Genomic DNA, 23,159 nt, shown 5'->3' on the forward strand with positions numbered 1-23,159 from the left:
CTAAATTTCCATTCCCGTATACCAGAGGTTTACCATGGTTCCCTAGTTCGTCTGGGAATTTAGACGAACCTCTAATGGATGAGAATGCTAAATTACTAGCGCAACAAAAAACATACCAGATTGAGCACGGCATTTTATTTCCATTTTTACCTTTAATAAGTACATCAATATAGATTTTTTACTAATAAGCATGTTAAAATATCCTCAAGCGCGAGTTATGCAATTACATATCTAGTTTGATGAAAGAAAATAAACGATCCATTAGCGACAGTCATGTTAATTTTAACTCGATTTAGAAAATACGACTGTATAAATCAATCAAGTCATTGATGTTATCCGCGCAGGAAAAAAGTAAAATAACAAGTTGTTATTTTGGTGATTTTATAACCAAGAACGAGGGTTAAGAGGAATACTGGCGAACTTTTATTCCGTTCCGTCTTAGACATTTGAATAGGTCCTTTTGCTTGAAAACAACAAAAAGCACTATCACACTTACCGTGATCATGAAGTTGTTTTCTGTGCGAGATACTGACAAGCGGAGTTTCAAGCTGCACTATTAAACTCAAAATGTAAGATGTTTGATATGTCTATGAATGCTTCGACCTGGATTAATGTTACAAGTCATTGAAAGATTAATTCAAATTTAAAAAGGGTCAGGTCTTTTCAAAAGTACCTTACTTTCCACTACTCTTGGCAATACGCAGGAAAATGTTATTAGATATTCATTGTTTAATTGTCTTGAGCACAAAGGGTCAAGAAATATCAAAAAAGTATAAAATCTGTAAAAAGATTGACGTTCTAGTTAATAATAGATAGAAAGTTACGTCAGTTTAAGATGTCTCTAATATGTGTGCTTGTTAATATACTTCAGAACAGCAACAAAACCAGTCTTGTATGTGAACTTGCGTCCTTTGAATGTGACTTCAGATTTGTATGGCTGCTTGCACTGTTTTCAATGTGGCTTGTCCTGTTAGACCTTTGATGTTGTTTTATGCCATTAGCAGATTCATAGCTTTTTGTATCGCAAAAAAGAGGAAGAGTCAGGAAAACTTTAATTATCAAAGATGTTTTGAGCGCGTCTGGCCAGACCAGACCACTTTCCTCAGAATTTTACATTCATGCTTTTATGCATTAATTCACAGTCACTTCCTATTTGGTGTAAACCGTCCTATCAGGAGTAGTCACGCTTCACGTAGCACAGGAAAGTGCACTGTTTATTTCATTTATAGGCTTTTTACAAGAGTATTTTTTCTTCAGATTATTATTTCTTTTGGCGCAAACTCTGGCGCGAATAAATGGCCCTCATCTCTAGCGAAACATGCCTCTTTAAAGTTACATCTCCAGAGAAAAAATTATAGGAATGATATTCATACGATATGGCGTTAGTACAGAAATGTCAAACATAATTTTTCATTAAAGTAATTTGTCACTTGATTAATAATTATTGTTCATGTAATTATGGTTTAACTCATTTTAGCAATATTTTCTGGCATTTCTCATTTTTCTTATACTCCTTTAGAGATATTTGAAGACAAAAACCAGTAACAGAGAGCTTAATAACACTAAAATATATGTGAAAATATTTGATTGTTTTGTTTGCTTTCGTTTGCTTTTTTTATTCCCATACAAATTTTGGTCTGATTGTTAGTGGAAGTGTTTAACTAACAACCGGAACGAAAACGTAAGTTTTGAAACTGCTTACAACTTCATAATCTAGATAAAAAACTCAGGAGGTTGTACTTCTAACGCCGTCAAAGAACTTAATTCTTTCAGAATCATATTTTCTTTGGTTTCATTTTCATTGTCTACATTTACATCTCTGAAATGTTGCAAAATATACTAAGTCTTGTGAAATTTTTGAATGAACTTGAAATTTTAAACATGAAAACTTTTTTAAAATTTAGAAAAATGTAGGCCTATCGAAAATTCGTCTTTTAACGTTAATAATAATAATAATAGAAGAAGAGGTTTTTCATCCGCTGAATAATTTCACGATGGCGTAGCCGAAAGAATTACTCTGGCGGTGTATAATCACGTTTGAGTGTATTGATTTAAGTATAACGCTATTTTGCTATACATTATTTCGATTCTAGTATGCATTAAAATTTGGACACTCGATTTTAATAAAACTCATTAACTGACACAGCATTTTTCGGACACAGACAGAAAAGTCTCAGAATACGATCTAAATTTATAAAACGCACCCTTTCCGATAGAGACTTTATGATTACTACACCTCAAATGGCAAAGAGATAAAGCAAAATATTTCAGTAAAATTTTTGTTCCACCTAAAAAGAAGATTTGAATATTCTGTAAGTATAAAAATTTTAAAAAAATCTCTTGACAAAACCTAAGACAGAGTTAAAACAGTGTACCATGAGATCGTCAGATCATGCCAAAGATTTGTGTGGTGTTTTAAACATATCAAACATTTTCTAAGTATTTCCACACTGTGGTGTATCATTAGCGCTGCCATGCTTGTAGATGCGTATATCAGATATTAGGCGTATAAAATCTGCTGACTTTTGTGGTGATAATGAATTAGTGATTCAGGAACAGTTTTCCAACACCCACGAATCCACAAGGCAAAATGGAAGTCACCTGATTTGGTTACTGAAAACCAAACAGATCACATAGCGATCTCTAGAAGATGTAAGGGTTTATCGAGGTGCAGACATAGCGTCAGACCATGAGCTGGTAGTAGCCAAACTGAGCATCAAGATTGCTAGAGTAAGGAAGACCGTCCTCCAGAGACACCAACTTTTTGACACCTCTAAACTGGACACAACAGCAAGACGCCAGGACTTCGCCTTATCCCTATCAAATAGATTTGAAGCCCTTGCAGATGTACAAGAGGGGATGGTAGCAGAGATGGCGACTAGTCAAGGAAACACTGAAGAGTACCTGTGAAGAAAATTGGGATATAAGAAGAGGAAGTAAAAGACCTGGCTTACTGATGAGACAATTGGAAAGATTAAAAAGAGGATGGAAATCAGACAGAAACTGTTGCAAGCGAGGACCAGAGCACAAAAGCAGACCATACAGACGCAATACAGAGACAAACAGAAGGAGGTAAAGAAGAGCAACAGAAGGGACAAGATGGAGCAGGTTGACCAGATGGCAACTAGAGTGCAAGAAGCAGTGGACATGGGTGAAATTAGAACGCTGTATGACATCAACAGGAAACTATCAGGACGGAGCAACTTCACAAGCACGCCGGTCAAAGCCCTTGATGATAGAACTATAACCATACAATACGGGAGAGATGGAGGGAATACTCCTCAATGGCCCACCAGTTGTAACTCCACTAGATATTCCAGAAGGAGAGGAGCTGGATTTAGACACTGGTCCTATCACAAGGGATGAGATCGTGCGAGCCATCAACAGGCTGAAGGAAAGAAAAGCTCCCGGCTATGACAACATCCCCCCAGAAGCACTAAAAGCTGATGCATCAAGCACTGCAGATATCATGCACGGGCTTTTGCAAGATATATGGGAGACAGAAGAAGTTGTCTGAATGGAGGACAACCCTCATAGTCAAGCTGCCGAAGAAAGGTGATCTTGGTGACTGCCAGAACTGGAGAGAAATTCAATTTCTATCTCTACCAAGTAAGATTCTCACCAGGATCATATTAGACCGTATGAGAACAGCAATAAATGGAGTCATGAGAGATGAGCAAGAAAGATTTCGTCCAGGAAGTGTGCAGATGAAATCGCTAAACTCAGAAAAATAATAGAACAGTAATAGAACAGTCACTGGAATGGCAATCACCTTTATACAGATCAGCTCACGCGGAAAACCCACTTTCCGTTTTTCCTCGAAGGAAAAATCTTGCTTAGCGAGGAATTTCTCCGAGTACTGCCTTATTCTGACTCGGAGTACCAACTTTTATAGTTTTATTACTTTAGCGGAATTTCGTCGAGTCACTCCGAGAAAATACTTGACGGAACTCCAAGTCGAAGTTATACAGGTAACACTATATTATGTACCGATATTTTATGGCTTCTCCGCGTGACTCCGAGTCTTAAACAAACAATCCGCCTGTCATTTCGAGTGCCGCGAGATGATTTCACGAAACTCCGAGGCAGTATTTCCTTACCTGGATTGATTTTTTAATATAGTTATCTTGTTCATTTTACTGTTTAAAATTTGTGAATTTTGATATTGAAATGCATCCGCTTAAAAGTAAATTGTTAAGAATGAGATTGAAATGCTCTCTGTCTATGCTCTTTAAATTACAAATGAATTTATGTAAAGTGGACTTAATTTTAGGAATATATAAAACTAACCAAACGTTCAAATACCTGCCTGCCGTTAAAGCACAGTGATGTGTTCAATATTATTTTAAAATACTTTCTGAAATTGTAAATTAAATTCAATTAGATTTATGCAGAATTGACTAATACAAAACTTTTTAACACTAGACATGAGGAAGAATTGACCTCACAACCAATATGGCAGAAAAGACAATAGCTTGATATCATTTCCTTACATTTCATTAGCATCACAAATAGAAATGACCAGTGTGCGTTATTAATCAAATGTGACATATATATTTAAGACATATATGATCTGATTTTTACATTTGTTTTAGATAACGCTGTCTTTAAGAAAGATATGTAAAAAAGACTTAAGTATCCAAATTAATACAAAAAATCCAACAATGTGACCATACGATTTTACCAATTTTACGGCCATTTCTCGTTTTTAAGACATTAAATGAAACGAAAATTATGGTATGTTTGTAAGATAAATTAAAGGGAAAATTGTGTCGCCCTTGATCATTTCCTCTTTCTTTTAAGAAAAAAATATTGGCAATCAGCGGTACAGGCATTCAGGCAGACTTTATATAACGAATATAATTAGACATTTTTGACCAATATTTCGAACATTTTGCAATTTAAAAAATTATGCAAAAAATTAAAACGGCATTATGACTATATCTTAAAAATACCAACAACTTCCCGTAATTTCAACGCATTTATAGCCTTATCAGTGTAGTGCATGCTGTGTTGTTTTAACGGACCCTTATTTAGTGGTAATTGGCAAGTTTTATTACCGGTCCAATAGAAAGGATATACGCGTGATGCATAAAATATTTTATTACTTCTATCAGGTTTCATTTATTAAAGAAACGGGTTTCGTGTAAAATCGCTTTGAATTGAACATGTACAGTCAATTTTGAAAACTTCACAATGAAGTAAATAAAATTACCTTGATTTTCATGATAACTGCAATGATTATGAAACAAGGTAAAATTGAATTTCTTGTGTTGTAAAATTTATGATATTAATATGATAATAAAGAATTATTCGTGAAGTAAAATTACATTAAAACAATAATGACGCTACAACAACAACTTCGCGCTGAAGTGAATTATTCTTCAAAATCAGTCGAAATAAACCGTCTGTGGCTTTTATTTCACAAAAATGAAATATATATCATACAAAAATATTACTTTGAATAAACGCATATCTGAGATTTTTTACATATTTTATTTAGAAAAAGGAAGGAAAAACGACGAAATGATGGCATTATATATTTTATTATGTTTATGAATCAAAAAGAAAAGTAAAATTGATCTTGAAAACAGCATGTGATGAATCAAATTTTGAACACGGGTACTATTTTCGCACCTAAGGTTTTTTATTTTTAGTAATTTTGTAATGAAGCAAAATGTGTACATGCCCTTCTCATTTCTATTTAGTAAAATCTGACCGCTATCGATTATTGGCCGCAGGAATATTCTTTGGTATGTAAGCCGTTAAAGAATAGTGATATTTACAATGTAAATTATAGGAGAAATGCTTATTTTTCAATATGAAATTGTTGTTTCTTTTATACATTTGGAAGGAATTATAAAAAGGAGAAAGAAATTACTGCCGTATCTGTTAAAGGAGTCATAAAAAATTAGTGAACAGAAAAATCTGTTTACTTTTAATGTGAAATAAAAGATACAATCTGAAATCTGTCATCAAAGTTACTCGAATATCCAAATAATTTTATACAGGTAATTATTAATTGGTCTCGGAGTCACTCGAAAGAATTCCGTCAAGCGACTCGGAAACTAAAGAAACAAATACAGGTGTGTATTCCGCTAATTGGATTTCATCTCGAGTCACTCCAAGGATTTCCTTCGAGTGACTTCGCATAAATCCTCGGAGTAAGATAGCGTAATTCCTTGACGGAAAATGGCTTACTCGAAGAAACTTCGAGTTGGAGCATTAGTACTCGTTTTGGCCCTCCTCCGAGTATCGAGTAGAATGGGTTTTCCGCGTGAGCTGATCTGTACGTTAATTTTATTGACTTCAAGAAAGCATTTGACATGATAGGCCAGCACGCAATATGGAAGATCCTTAAATATTATGGCATTCCTGAAAAGATTAATATTATACAGAGCCTGTACAGAGACACGACCTGCCGCGTTATCCATGATTCTGATATTTCCTCTTCATTTGCCGTCACGACCAGAGTCCGTCAAGGATGCTTATTGTCACCTTTAATCTTTTCTCTAGGTATTGACTAGATCATGAAGAATGTCACCAGTGAGCCAGGGGTCACTGGGGTCTACAGTGGACCTTCATGAGAAAATCAGAAGATCTGGACTATGCTGACTATATTGGCCTACTGCCCCACTCACATACACATATGCAAGACAAGACGCAGAGTCTCAGTAACAAAGCCAATGATGTGGGCCTCGAGATCAACGTCAAGAAGACCAAAAGCATGCGATATAGCACCATACACGGTGTTCCAATCATTCTTGATGGTCAACTTATTGATGAGATTGAGACCTTCACCTATCTGGGTAGTGTTGCGAGCCGGATAGGGGACATATGAAGATGTGAAGATCAGGATAGATAAAACTCGCCATGCCTTCAATATACTGAAACCAATCTGGAACACCCGAAACATCTTGACCAGAACAAAGATCAAGCTCTTCAACTTCAACGTCAAGACTGTGTTGCTATATGGATCACAGAGACCTCGAAGCTGACCAAGAAGATAGAGAATGCTCTGCGGGTGTTCCTCAACCGCTGTCTACGCACAATTCTGAAGATATACTTGGCAGACAGAATTTCCAATTTAGAGCTGTGGCTGAGGACAGTAGGAACCCATCACCAACACCATACGCCGACGCAGATGAAGGTGGATGGGGCATATACTGTGAAGAGAGCAATCCAACATCACCCGCCAAGCACTGGATTGGAACCCACAAGGTCAGAGGAAGAGAGGCCGGCCAGTCATGACCTAGAGAAGGCCCCCTTCATGCAGAACTGCGAAGATCCAGCTTTCATGGGGTGATGCGAAAAGAGCGGCCAAGGACCGAGACAGATGGAAAGCTGTAACGAAGGCCCTGTACCCGACAACGGGTTAAGAAGTTTAAGTGAGTAAGTAACACATATTGTTAACATTTGAATACGTGTGTTTCTGAAAGAGGATAAAGCAGACTAGACATTGACTCAATAGTATTTTAGTGTCCAACAAAAATACAGTTCTTCAAAGAGAATATGACATATCATTGGTACAATGTACATGTAATAAAATTAAATCTACGACGAAAAATACAACAAAGCAAGGTAGAGTAAATCTGTAACTGGGGCACTCCATGTTACCCTATACGAATGTAACTAAAACCATACTAATGAAACAGGTAGGTATTGTATATATACATCATCTATACACTCAATTCACATGACAATTATTAAAAAGCATTCGGGTGTTACTTCACTGAGATAACGTATAACGATTTATTGATAGGAATGCATAGCAGCGGTGCCGTTGACAAGTGGCAACAAATTACAAATTTACTGCTCTACCTTATGTGGCGGAAAGTGTCATAAAGTTCTGCTCTGTGGAAATACAATAAGATATTGCTCTGTTGTTTCAGACTGCGTAGCAGAACGGTAGGTAGAAAGTTGGAGAAATCAGCCACTATACAAATGCATTATTGTCATTAAAGTAAAAAGCCAGTTGTATTCGTATGCTAAAAACTTTCCCGCTTCAGGACCTATTACAGAATTTACAAGTATACATTTTCCTGACCTCATCCCTAAACATGGTATCAAAGAATCCATAGACGTAGCTATTAACCATACTACTGAGAAAGGAACTATAAGTCAAGATGTGGTAAATAGTCTGTCCAGCAAGGGATAACCTGGCAACAAAATTATTTTGGGTAAGTGCAATAACCTGAAGGATAAGGTGTGGTATAAATGTAACAAAATACAAAACTGTGATGGTAAAAAAAATTTTAGTTGTTCTTTTAGACCTCATTAGGTTTCGCAAAGCCTCTCTTTGTTTGCGGGAATTCTCTCGATTATCTGTTGTCTGCTCTTTAGTATCACACTGGCCCATTTGTTGTGATAATGGGGTGGTCTTTCTTATCAGATTTAGCATTCTCTGTCTTATCTACCGTGTTAGCAGCTTTAAGCTCGTTCTCTGCACCAACGGTGTCAGTCGTTCGTTGACTTTCTTTAATAGTTCCTTTACCTGAACTGTTATTGTACGTTTTTTCATATTTATTCTTTTCGACATGAACGTCAACGTCAATGTTGCTAATGTTCAATGCAACACCTGTTTCAATGTTAGTTGCTGAACTTTCTTTTCCAGACATAATGCCATGTGATTCGATTTCAGTATTCAAACAGGTTTCTCCGGAACCAAGATTCGTTTTCACAGTTTCACTGTTCACAGTAAATTTCTTCAATTCTTCATTCCCCATTTTACCCTTCCCTTTACCTTTAAGTAGTTTATTGAGAAAGCCATGTGACTAGTTGCGGAGACTTATCAGGAAGTTTGTTTGTTTGTTCTTTAACGAGTAACTTGTTCTTTGCTTTAACATGTTTTTGAATATTTTTTCCAGTCATATAATAAAGTATTATCAGACTAGAACAGGTGAAATATGCTAGGAACATTAAACCGTTCCAATATGCCAGGTAATAAGTGTCTTTGAAGGCATCGTCAATGTAACATGTAACGCCCGTAATATTTGTGTTTGGCATTTTCTTGGTGCTGTGGCCATAGAGAACTGGAATCGGCCAAAATGAGAGTACACAAAATATCAAAACAACTGCGCATAATAACTTTGCTCTGTATGGATTTATCTGCTCTCCAAACGGTCTGCATGTCTTCAGGTATCTGAAGATGAGAAAATACCCTGCATATATTAATACAGTGTTACATTAATAATATATATGTGAGATAATTACTACTATTCTGCATATATGTGAGACAATCCTACACGAAATTAATGTATTTATCTAAAGTAGTTTTTCGACTGTTGAAAGAGAGCTTTAAACACTTAACAGAACTTCTAGTGCAACAGTTGGTGTTTTTCTAGTTTAAACTTTACCTGACGCACATTTCTGATATTTGAAATACGTCTAAACAATTGGATTTTGAATATCAGTAGATTGATCAAAGTTATCATTACAATTTTACCTATTTATGACTATGTCCGTTTTAAAAAGTCACGTCACATAAACGTATTGGTATGTTTTTAAGAATCAAGTGTTATTTTTGTACGTTTATACGAGTACGAGTATAATACATTGAGACTTCTTGCAAATCCATTACTTGCGCGATTTTGCAAGAAGTTCCAACGTGGTTTATATCCGTACAAACGCACAAAGAAAACAACATTCAGTTCCGATATTTACATTTTGTACAGTAACTTGCTACGAAAATAAATGGCTTGCTTTCCATGAGTACCAGAAAATCAAAATGTATATCAGGATCATCTAATTAAATTTTGACCTTTATCATCAGAAAAAAAAGTTTTAGGTACAATTTACTGTTCCTAGTAAAATTTTGGCGTCAGATTTTTACAAGATTTCGAATGACGCATTTTGCCCATGTCTATTGTAAATGACATCAGATTGCGCGTTCGATCTCACGGAAAGGGACATCTTTGATATCGTTGCGCCAATGTTGTTTAACATACGAAATTAAAAGTTTTCTTCTTTCCATACAAAATACATGTATATAGTGAATGTAAATGTTAAGATATAGTTTGCGTATTAAAAATATACATATGATCAAACAAATGATGTAAATATCATATTCTATTTTGTACATGAAAAACAGAGGCAAATGCAAAATGAACGCAGAATTAAACTGGCAAAAATACAAAACAATAATACAAACAAATTCAGAGAAAATAGTTTTACAGTTTTAAGATATGACAGATCATATGCACAATTATTCAATGTTAAGGGTAAGAATATAAATTTAGCTCACCTATCAACTGCAATAGGTAAAAGAAGAAATCCTGAAGAGACCCGCCAACGAAATACATAAAGAACCGCAATATCCTACACGCTATTTGTGCGTTGAATGCATACCTGTGAAACATATCTGCTGCTGCAAAAGGCATGCCCACAGTACAAGACATCAAATCTAGCACTGCCAAAGCTATGATAAATATTCTGTGGCTCGTTGCTTTCATTCGAAACGTATACACGAAAAGAACGTGCACATTTCCAACAATTCCGAAAAAAAATGATGTCAAAACTAGAATAATAGCCCCAATGTATGGTTTTATTTCCAAACTTTTGTAATAGTCAACTTCATCGTCGTTTCCAGCCATTTCAGTATGTTATTATGTACGAATATCTGTCATAACGTAACTATATTGTTGTCACTGTCTCAATAAATACTCATCAATTATATCGATTAACGTTGTTCCGTAGCGCAGTTTCAGCAACCTTGCGGTTAAACGCTTATCATATTATGCTATATTGCTACACCCAAGCGGTTTTATCAGACTGGAGAGCGCACGCATGCCTGACTATTGTGTATCATTTTCAGAATTCAATACCCGAAACTAAAAACACAAAAGGTAAGAATGCGCATTTTAAATAGTTCTTTTTGAAATAGAATTGTTCATGCGATGGTGAAAAAAATGTTAATATTTTCTTCGTCAATAAATAGCTTTGTTTGATATAGTAATACCATTTTTAAAGGCAGAAGTATCTGAAAATAAAGAAAAACATGTTTTATTAGGCAACGATGATTATATATTGCCTTTTAAAAACACTTGACGTTACATTATGCATGCAAACAAATTTATTTTTAGACTGTGGGATAGTCTTTTTCAAGCAGATGTAGGACATTCTAACACGAACTGACGCAATTAAAATCTTGTAATTACAGATTTGACAATAACTTTATATGTTTTTACGGATCTTAAATATATTACATTTACATTTGGTGCAAGAAAACGTCGAACTGAATGAAGAAGATATATTGAAACAATAACAGACGTTTTATACCCCTAAACCAAGAATAAAAATGTTTTTCATTAATGGACGGCCCTATATCATTTGTCCTTCTTTGCTGTATAACAGAACACATTTTTGGACATGAGCTATGAATTTCACAACAAAAGTACAGCAAGGTCGCCCAGCACGGCATTCACGAAGATGTTGCAGGCTCGGTCATGAACGTTAGTGGAAATGCAAGCTACCGTCCACACCCTTTAGCCCTGGGTTGAACAGAACTCAATATTTACACATGCTATATGTAACAGAATACAATTTAGAACTACCCGCAGATGTATTCATACAGTGGTGCACATCGATTCTTCAATAATACACAGAGTGTAATTCCATGAAAAGCAAAACTAGAAAAACTGTCATGAACAATGAACTTGTTTGCTACACTTCAGTGTTTACAACCACTGTCCGCATTTTCAGACAAATCTGTCAAGGCCGTCTGATTCGGAGTACATATCCTTCCGCACAGAAATAAAGTCCTACAGAAAACAGGCAAAACAACGGGTTTAAAACATCAAAAATAACACAAAATTCACACTATGTCAATAAATACATTTGAAAGGTAAACAGACAAAATAGAGATGGCTTCAAATTGGAGACTTCACAATTTCAAAGAACTATTTTCCTAGGATATCACAACTCGGAAGTACTTCAATAACGGGTGACACCTATATCTAAGTAAACAAATTTTTAAATAACCAAAATTATACCTCATAATCTTGCAACTGAGGTCTTTTCCCAAAAATGTTATTACATAACATCCTCCTCGCAAACCAAATTCTTAACTGCAGGATTTTAAAGCAATGAGACATTTCAGACAGAACTGACGCCAATTAAATCTTGATATTAATGATTTGACAATAACTTTATATGTTTTTCGGATCTTAATTATACATTTAACATTTGGTCATGAAAACGTCGAACTGAATGAATGTAAGTTATTGAACAATAACAGACGTTTTATATAACTAAACCAGAATAAAATGTTTTGATCAAGACGCTATATCATTTGTACTTTCTTGCGTAAACAGAACACATTTTTGGACATGACTATGAATTTCACAAAAATACGCAAGGTCGCCCACATCGGATTCAAGAAGAATGTGACAGGATCGTCATGACTATGGAAATGCAAGCTACGTCACACCCTTTACCCGGTATGAACAGAACTCAATATTTATCATAATGCATTAATGTAAAGAAAACAATTAGATACGCAGATGTATTCATTCATGGTGCACTGGATTTTCAAATAACAGTGTAATTCATGAAAAGCAAACTAGAAAAATGTCAAGAACAATCAACTTGTTTGCTACACTTTCATGTTTTTACAACCACTGTCCTTTATTTTAGACAATCTAGTCAGCGTCTGATTCGATAAAATACTTCCGAAATAAAGTCCTAAGAAATACAGCAAAACAACGGTTTTAAAAATTCAAAAATAACACAAATTCACACTAGTCAATAAATAATTTGAAAGTAAACAACAAAATGAGATGCTTCAATGGAGACTTCTAAAATTCAACAACTATTCCTAGGATTCACAATCGATAGTACTTAAACAATAACGGGTGACACCTATATCTAATAAATAATTTTTAATTAACAATTTACGTCAAAATCTTGCAACTGAGTCTTGAAAAAATGTTATACTATAATCCTCTCGCAAACCAAAATCATTAACGCAGCAGATTTCATACTTGAGACCTATTTCAGACAAATGGATCGGACTTGATTTAATTAAAATGACAACAAAAAACTGTCTTTCTTTTTAAAATTTAACCAATTTATTGAAAACAACTGTGAAGTACCAGTGTTCTTGTATAAGTTTATATAACTTAGCCTGATTTCTTTAATCAAATAATATTACTAAAATCATGCTTTTAGTGAGAAAATTTATAATGCCCACTTCGTTATGGAAAGATGGATCAATTCTGATTAAAGTACTATAACCGAGCAAAGACAATATTTGATCATATATAGACATTTACTATAAGTAAAAAAGGGTTAACACTTCCAGGATATAACTATTGTGGGCCAGGAAATCCTTTAGATAATGGACCTCCTGTCAACGAACTGGATGCAGTATGTATGGACCATGAATTTTGCTATGACAGCGGTGTAAAATGGGTACATGTGACAAAAAATGCTTTCCAATTTAAATAACACTAAATCAAAAACATTTGGAGAAAAGATTGCAAAACATTTAGTTGTAAAATCCATAATCAAAACGAAATACAAACTTGGTCTCGGACAAAAACGAAAATCAAAAAACGGGAAAAGGGGGTATACTCTGCCCCCGAAATAAATTGGAGTGATGAATTAGCAGAAGAATTACATAAGCCAATTAAAAGAAAATTTACAAAACGACGAGTGATTGCCAATGATATTGATGATACTTGGTCTGCCGATTTAGTTGATATGCAAGCTTTTTCAAAATATAATAAAGGAGTAAAGTACTTGTTAACCGTTATTGATATATTCAGTAAATATGCTTGGGTTATTCCATTAAAGAATAAAACCGGAGAATCTGTTACTGAAGCATTTGAAAAAATAATTTTAAAAGATAAAATTCAGGGACGAAAGTCCCCAAAGACTGCAAGGATTCCACAAAATTTATGGATAGATGAAGGAAAAGAATTTTTTGATAAAAGTTTGAATCATTTTTGAATAAAAATAAGATTAACATGTATCATACATTTAATGAAGGAAAGGCCGTAGTAATCGAAAGATTTAATAGAAGTTTAAAAAGAATAATGTGGAAATATTTTACAGCAAATAATACTTATACTTATTTAGATAATTTGCAGGATATGGTTGATAAATATAACAAAACAAAACACTCTAGTATAAAAATGACACCAACCAAAGCCAGTAAAAACTTAAATAAAGGTACTGTTTACTTTAACTTATATGGTAATTTAAAGATACTAAAGAGTAAAGCAAAATTTAAAATTGGTGATCGAGTTCGTTTAAGCAAACTTAAAAGACATTTTGAAAAAGGATATACACCAAACTGGACAGAGGAAATATTTATAATTTATAAAATTAATAATACAAATCCAAGAACATACTCTATTAAAGATTTAAATAATGAAATAGTTCAAGGTTCATTTTACGAACAAGAACTTTTACCTACTACACAAGAAGTTTTTAGAATAGAAAAAGTTATTAGACGAGACTATAAGAAAAAACAAGCTTGAGTAAAATGGAAAGGTTACAATGAAAAATTTAATAGTTGGGTTCCGTTTAGTGAATTGGAAGAAATTTAAATTGAAAATATATTATATAAATGAGTAATAAAAATTTAATTTCTAATAATGGAATAGAAACAATAGATCAATTAATTTTTCACCTAACTAAACTAGCTGCTGCTTACAGAAAAAGTTATAAATTTTGTGGGAGAGTGAGTACTGGGTTATATATTACAACAAATCTCTTTAGTTGTTCAGCTGCATTAGCACTTGTTCCAGATATTCCTATATTTGTAGCAGCTATTGGTGTTGTTCCATCAGTAATTACCATATTTATTAATAGACTAAAACTTAACGACAAGAAAGCTATTTTAAAATTACATCACCACAGAATAAAACAACTAATAACAAAAGCACGGATTGCGGCTTTAGCTGTTCATAATCCTAATGATCCTAGAAAAGAAGAAGAGAAAAAAGTTATTCAAGATATTTTTTCAATACTGTTAGAAATGCAGAAAGAAAGAAATTATTTAATACCCTTTGAAAGATATATGAAAGAATTTAAACTTAACGGATATAAAAGTAAAAAAGAAGAAGAGTAGTATTAAATTTTACGTGTGTATTTTAAAGATTTTTTTCTATAAGTATATTATATATAGATGGTTAATAGAAAGGTAGATAGAATGATTATACCAAAATTATCTAGCACTTTAGGAGAAATAATGAATCCAGACAAAAATTCATATAAAAAAGTTCTTAAAAGAAGAAATGTTATTAAATCAAAACTTGATCAAATAATTAGCGATGAATATAAAAATCACGTTATTGATAAATTACAAAATGTTATAGATCCTTATCTATTAGAAAGGAATTTATTTGAATGGGAATGTGGTTGTCTATTAACTGAAGAAGAAAATACTGTACCCTCGGGTACTAAAACCTCTAGTTTTAAAAAGATATGTGATTGTCCCAGACCAAATAATTATCGAAACAATCCTAAAAATGTTATTGTAACCGATTGTGATACTAATGAAGAAAAAACATATAAAAGCAATTATGCAGCATCCAAAGACCTTAGTATTAATTCTGGGTTAATAACAATGTGCTGCAAAGGAAAAAACCGAGTAAAATGTGGAATATCAAAAAATAATGGAAAAAGATATAAGTTTAAATATTTTATTTCTTCTTAAATTTTATTTTTTTTTAATTTCTTTATGTGCGTTTTTTCTTAGAGATTTTTTTCTAAATATAATATATAGATGGAAATCGAGAGATCCACAAAAGGATATTATAAGAAATTTGAAATTAAAATTGAATATAGACAAGATCCAAAGAATCAATTATATTTAACTATAAACGACTCTTATGAAATACTTAAATCTGAACTTAAAACTTTAAAAGGTATAAAAATAAACGTTGTTTTAAAAATAACTTTTGCAAAAATGGACAAGGTTGATACAATATATAAATCAGCCTATTTCCAATCAAAAGCTTAAGAAGTTATTAACAAAAACGAAATAAAAAAAAACTTTATGTCAAGCTTTTGATGAAATAATAAACAGAATCGGTAATTGGATTTCCGAAGGAAGTGGCTGGAGAATAGAGTCAGTCGATTCTCATTATATAAATAGATACAAAAATAATCTTTTAAAAGCTTCGAGCTATTTAAAATTACCGAAACCACTACAACATCCGAAGAAAGGATTAATAAATATAAAGAACAATGACAATGAATGTTTCAGGTGGTGCCATTTGGCATATAAATTTCCTATAAAACAAAGCCCCGAAAGAGTTTCAAAATATAAAAAGTATATAAATGATCTTGATTACACAGGAATAAAGTTTCCAGTGACATTGAATCAAATACATAAAATAGAAAATTTAAATAGCATTTCATTTAATGTATTTGGTTATGAAGAACCCAATGGTGTTTACCCGTTATATATATCTAAAAATAATTATTCTGAACATTGTGATATGTTATTAATTAGTAACGATGAGAAAAATCATTATGTCTGGATTAAAGATTTTAACAGACTTATGAATAATATTACAAAAAAAACGGCATAAAAAATATTTTTGTAAATCATGTTTACAACATTTTACAAAAGAAGAAATACTGAATAGACATAAAGAAAATTGTTTGTCTATTAATGGTGTTCAAGGTATTAAGATGCCACCTGAAGGTAGTAAAATTGAATTTAAAAATTTTCAAAAACAATTAGAAGCACCTTTTGTAATATATGCCGATTTTGAGGCATTAACAGAAAAGGTATCTAGTGCTCAGCCAAATCCAGATTCTTCATTTACAGAAGAATACCAAAAACATACAGATTGTGGTTATGGATATAAAGTCGTCTGTTGCTATGACGATAAATATACCAAACCAACCCAGGTTTATAGAGGAAGGACCTGATGCTGTATATAAATTTTTTTAAAAAAAAAAGCTTGAGGAAGAGGAATATTGTAAAGAAATATTTAAAGAGCACTTTAACAAAGAATTAAGAATGTCTAAAAAAGACGAAATTGTATTTAAAAAGCAGAAATCTTGTCATATATGCCAAAAAGAATACACAAAAGATTCAATAAAAGTCCGGGATCACTGTCATATAACTGGAAAATTTAGAAGAAGCGCTCACTCAGAGTGTAATATTAATTTTAGACTAACGCATAAAATTCCTGTTGTTTTTCATAATTTAAGAGGTTATGACAGCCATTTTATTATGCAGCAAATAGGGAAATTTAAAAAAGAAGTCAATGTTATTCCTAATAATATGGAAAAATATATGGCTTTTATGATTAGCGATTTAGTATTTATTGATTCGTTTCAATTTATGTCTCAGTCGTTAGATAACTTAGGAAAAAACATTCCAGAATTTAAATATCTTCTGGAAGAATTTCCCAAAAGTAAAATTAATTTATTAAAAACAAAGGGTGTTTATCCGTATGATTATATGGATTCATTCGATAAATTTAATAATACAAAATTACCTTCCAAAGAAGAATTTTATTCTACATTGAATGAAACACATATTTCCAACGAAGAATATGAACATGCTGGGAATATTTGGAAAACATTTGAAGTTAAAAATCTTGGCGAATACCATGATTTATATTTAAAAACTGATGTCTTACTTTTGACTGACGTTTTTGAAAATTTCAGAAAAATATGTATTGAATATTATAAATTAGATCCATGTCATTATTTTAGTAGTCCTGGATTAGCCTGGGATGCTATGTTAAAAATGACAAAAACTAAATTAGATTTGATAACAGATATTGATATGTATCTATTTATTGAAAAAGGCCTTAGGGGCGGAATTAGCTATATAGCCAATCGCTATAGTAAAGCTAATAATAAATATATGAAAAATTATAATCCCAAAGAGGAAAATAAATATATAATGTATTTAGATGCTAATAATTTATATGGTTGGGCCATGTCGCAGTCTTTACCCACAGGTAACTTTAAATGGACAACCGAAAAACAATTTAAGAAATTAATAGCAAAGGGTAAAAGTAATTTTATAGTTGAGTGTGATTTGGAATATCCAGAAGAATTACATTCTTTACATAATGATTACCCACTAGCTCCAGAAAAAATTATTATACCAGATGAATGGTTATCTAATTACAGTAAAAATATTAAAGAAAAATTTGAAATAGGAAATAGTGATGTTAAAAAACTAGTTCCAACTTTAAGAAAAAAAAATAATTATGTGTTACATTATAGAAACCTTGAACTGTATACTCAGTTAGGTTTAAAAGTAACCAGAATACATAAAATATTAACCTTTGATGAAAGTCCTTGGTTGAAAAAATATATAGACTTCAATACTCAGAAAAGATCTGAGTCAAAAAATTCTTTTGAAAAGGATTTTTTTAAGTTAATGAACAACTCTGTATTCGGTAAGACTATGGAGAATTTACGCAAGAGGGTTAATATTAAGCTGACACACGATGAAAATATTTTATTGAAGTATATAGCAAAACCTTCATTTATTAGTTCAACGATGTTTAACAAGAATTTATTTGGTATTCATAGAATAAAATAATGTGTATATTAGATTTATCTAAATATCTAATGTACGATTTCCATTACAATTATATAAAAGAAAAATATAATGAATCAGCGAAGTTATTATTTACTGATACTGATTCATTGTGTTATGAAATAAAAACTAAAGATGTCTACAAAGACTTTTATAAAGATAAAGAGCTGTTTGATAACAGTGATTATCAAATTAATTCAAAATTTTATTTCAATGAAAATAAAAAAGTCATTGGAAAATTTAAAGATGAGGCTGCCGGTACTCCGATAACCGAATTTGTTGGATTACGGAGTAAAATGTATTCTTATTTATTAGAGGACTCATGTGAGCATAAAGCTCAGATTAATATAAAAAATGTAAAGGTATAAAAAAAAGAGTGTTGTGAAAAACACACTTACCCACAAAAATTATAAAGATACTTTGTTTAACTCAACACAAAGTATGCATAAATTTAAAGTTATAAGATCAAAAAAACATAATGTTTCTAGTTATGTTATAGATAAAACGTCGTTATCATGTTATGACGATAAAAGATTTATTCTTAAGGATGGGATTACTACCCAAGCCTACAAATAAAAAAATGATTTATACATCATTACGATGTAATTTTTTAAGCATCTTTATGATGTGATTTTTGATTTTTTTAAGCATCTTCATGATTTAATTTTTATTTTTAGAAAGAACATAGTTTCTTATTTTTTAAAACATCTTTATGATGTGATTTTAGAAAGAACATAGTTTCTTATTTTTTAAAACATCTTTATGATGTGATTTTTGATTTTTTAAGCTCTTTATGATTTAATTTTAATTTAAGAAAGAACATAGTTTCTTATTTTTAAAACATCTTTATGATGTGATTTTTTATAATTGTTTTAGGAGAAACATAAGTTTCTACTTAAATAATAGAACCATAAATTGTTGATTGAATATTTTTAACGTTCAAAGAATTAATATAAATAACATCATTCATGTTAAATTTTTTAGCAAAATTAATAGAAATAGATTCATTTTTTCTCTTTGTGTTAGCATCGTAACTTTGAAGAATTACATTTTCTTTGTTTTTTAGTTGTAATTTAGCTTCTCCTTTATCTAATATAATTGCATCAATAAGAATAATTAAAATACAATTAAAATTAATTGTTATATTATTACCATTTTGAACTAAACCAGGACTAGCATTTACAGTTTTCCATTGAAATAATCCACTATCAGTATCTTCAGTATAACATGTTAAAAACAATGGAGGTTTTCTTATTATTTGTCTTTCTATTTTACTTACTTTTTCATTTATATTATTAAATATTCCCATAATATTAATTATTCCAGTTACATAAAAATACAGTTTTTAATTCAAAAGTTTACTTTCTATATAATCTACATATTCCTCCAATATGTAGAATTTGACATGACTCTTCGTCATAAGATTAAATGATACTTCTGTAGATGATGAATCGTCATAAGGATGAATGTCAAACATTGTACTTTCTGTTAAATAAATTTTAATTTTTTTTTTTGATATCTACATAAAATGTTTTGGAAGGCATTACTTGCAACTATCTCGGGTGTTATATTTACACTCCTACCGGGAAAGTTACCTGTAAAACCATCTTGCCACCACCTAAAAAGAAAATGTGATATTTGACATTTTTCCACCTGATCAAACGGCATTAAATAAAACCTAATATCTATTATATAAGTTCCAGCCTTTTTGACTGAAAACACATTTTTTAATAATACATCTGGTACAGCTAGTTTATATTCTTGGTTTGTGTTTATAAAATCTTTATAATCTACGACATTACCAGATTTCAAATTAAATGCACTAAAATAGCCCGCACCACTATTAATTATATTTTCATATAATGAATATATCCAGACACCGTGGCGATCAAAATACTTTTTCATTTTTATATATGAATGTGGTGTCCAGGAATCTGGTAGTTCTGCATCATTATAACCGCTGTTATATTCAAAAAGAAACACTTCACGTTTTTTTACTTTTTCCAGTTCAGATTTATATTCTGCAAATTTATTTTCATGTTCAAGAATTACTTCAGCTAAATCATCAACTCGTTTTGTTGTAGCTTCACCAGAAGCAGACAAATTGTCAACAACACCTTTTGTTCTAGCTAATTGTGTTTCTTGTTTTAAGAAAACATTTTTTACTTCTGTAATTTTTTCCCAATTAGTAGAAATTGATTGAGTATTAGTGGTTATTGTTTTAGTATTAGCAGTAATTGATTCTCCTTGTTTAGTTGATTTTTCAACTACAGAGTCTAGATCATTTATTATTTTTTTAATTTTATCATTAAATTCGTTGATATCTTCTTGTAATAAACCTGTAAGTTTACTTAATTCCACATACTTTAAATTATGACGCGTGTCAACAGTACTAATCAAGATCCGGAGTTGTTTCTTAAAATTTTCTAGCCGGTCATTAATTATATTAATTGCTTCTCCTTGTTTAGTTGATTTTTCAACTATAAGGTCCAGTTCATTTTTATGTTCTTCAACTTTAACATTAAACTGTGTTATATCTTCTTGTAATTTTTTTGTAATATTACTTAAGTCTGCATACTTTAAATTTTGACGGTTGTCAACAGTACTAATCCAAATTCGAATTTGTTTTTTAAAGTCATCTATTTTAGAATTAAGCTCTTTTTTAAGGTTATCTAATGTAGTGTCATGGTCATCACCTCTTTGTGAAGCTGCCTTTTCCAATTCAGATTTATATTCTGCAAGTTTATTTGAAATTAATTCTAATAAATCTTTATGCTTATTTTCAGTTTCAGTATTTAGTTTATTTATTTCTGTTCTGATTTCTAACTGATACATATTTTGTAACTTTTTCTCGGCTTCAATAATCTTGTCTTTTAGTTCTTCATGTTTAATCATACTATCTTTAAATTCTTGAATTTGAGTGAATAAAATGTTTAAATTGACTCGAAATACTTCTTTTATGTTTTCGTCTGTCAAATCAGATTTCTCTTCAAGTTCTTTAATAGAATCAACCATAGCTTTCATTTCTTCTTCAATTTTACCTTGTAATTCAACTATTAATAATGAATTCTTTTTAAAATCTTTTGTTAAATCTTCAATATTCTTTACTTCTGCTTCTAGTGTCTGTTTTATACTTTTGATATCTTCAAGATTATAATCATCAATTACACCTTGAACTTTTCTAAACATAAATCGTCTCGAAACTGCATCGTTGGGTGTATCTGGATTTCCTAGGTTAATAAGGTTATTACCTCCCATATCTAATGCTCTGTTCATTGTGTTATCAAGTTCCTTATTTCTGTGAAGATATTATTCCGATTCTTTTTTAAGTTTTTTGAATTGTTTTTTAGTAGCATAATCATTTAAATCAATATCAAATTTAACTTTACTTATACTGTCGGGTTGATTAAGTTGTTCTATATTATTAAAAATTCTCATCTATATATTACTAGTAAAGTTTTTTTTTAATTTTTCTCGGTTTGTCTATATACAAAAAATCATATTTTTGATTTGTTGCATTAGCAAAAGAGTTAGGGTTAATATTTTGTTCATTACAAATCATATCATTTTCTCGTTTACCTGGACTTTCAAATAAAATATAATGTGAACAATTAATTCTAATATCTTTTGGTGTTTTATAGTAAGACTGACTGAAATAAATAGCACAACAGTTTTTGTGACGTCCTTGAATGAAGTATTTTGTTATTTCATTCTGAACCTTTTTATCTTCACATACAAAATCATCAAATATTACTACTTTTTGTTTTTCTGATTCAAGATTCTCACAAGGTTCAATTTGGCTGGGATCAGCTGAATATTCAAGTATTTCATTTGGATCCATTTTATTTTTTTCTGCAATTCCATTTAAAAGTTTAATTAAATCCTGATTTTTAGATTGTTCTAGGTTTTTAGCATACAAGTATAATTTATCATAATATATAAGAGGTTTTCGAAGTATATGCATTAGTGTATTTGTTTTTCCAGATCCAGAAGATCCACATATTAACATTCTAAAACATGAATCCGGCATAAAAGGATAATGTTGTTTAAAGTTATTGGATTTATTACTTTTTGTATCATAATTTGGAATTTCCATTTATATATAATAATACATTATCTTACATTATTTTACATTATCTTACATTATTATATAAATGCAATCAAAACTTAATGAAATAAGAATAAGAAAAAACTTAGTCGGGCAAAAGATGAGGGCTCTTAGAGAAGAAATAATGAAAGTAAAAATTAGAAAAGCTACAAATCGTGATATGTACACTGAAATTTATAAACCAATTACTGAAGGAATAGAAAGTCAAAAAGAAGAATTATCAAGTCAGTTAAAAGCATTACCCGGAATAAAACAACAATTAGCATTACTAGGCGACGAAATAAAAGATATAGAAACATATCGGGGTTTACCGGAGTTATTCCAAGAACAGCAACAAGCTCTAAAACCAGCTCCTTTAACACCAATAGATTTGGGGGATGAATTAGAAGATTATGGGAGAAAAAGGTTAGGAATAACTGCAGAACCATCGACAATGAAAAGGCATTTTCCACCACCAGCAGATCGTGTGATGAGTGAAGAAGAGTATGAAAAATTACCAACAGAAGTAAAAAAAAATTACAAACC

At 31.4% G+C, this 23,159-nt stretch overlaps 1 protein-coding gene across 1 annotated transcript; it reads right to left on the minus strand.

Annotated features, from left to right (window-relative positions):
• Window positions 1–7,384: 7,384 nt before the first annotated feature.
• On the minus strand, window positions 7,385–10,592 carry LOC128557952 (uncharacterized). The gene is made up of 5 exons (XM_053546656.1): window positions 10,244–10,592; window positions 8,925–9,161; window positions 8,495–8,743; window positions 8,048–8,337; window positions 7,385–7,432 (listed from the first exon to the last, which is right to left on the minus strand). Exons 1-5 carry the CDS (start codon window positions 10,590–10,592, stop codon window positions 7,385–7,387), a joined length of 1,173 nt encoding a protein of 390 aa, XP_053402631.1.
• Window positions 10,593–23,159: the final 12,567 nt, after the last annotated feature.

The sequence above is a fragment of the Mercenaria mercenaria genome, chromosome 1 (genome assembly GCF_021730395.1).
Source record: "Mercenaria mercenaria strain notata chromosome 1, MADL_Memer_1, whole genome shotgun sequence".
NCBI lineage: Eukaryota > Metazoa > Mollusca > Bivalvia > Venerida > Veneridae > Mercenaria > Mercenaria mercenaria.

Coding starts and splice junctions, on each gene's coding strand:
- LOC128557952 (XM_053546656.1), bottom strand. CDS start 10,592: ATGGCTGGAAACGACGATGAAGTTGACTATTACAAAAGTTTGGAAATA. Junction 9,162..10,243: donor TTACCTATTGCAGTTGATAG/GTGAGCTAAATT, acceptor TAATATATGCAG/GGTATTTTCTCATCTTCAGA. Junction 7,433..8,047: donor ATACCATGTTTAGGGATGAG/GTCAGGAAAATG, acceptor ATCCTCTTTCAG/AAACACACGTATTCAAATGT.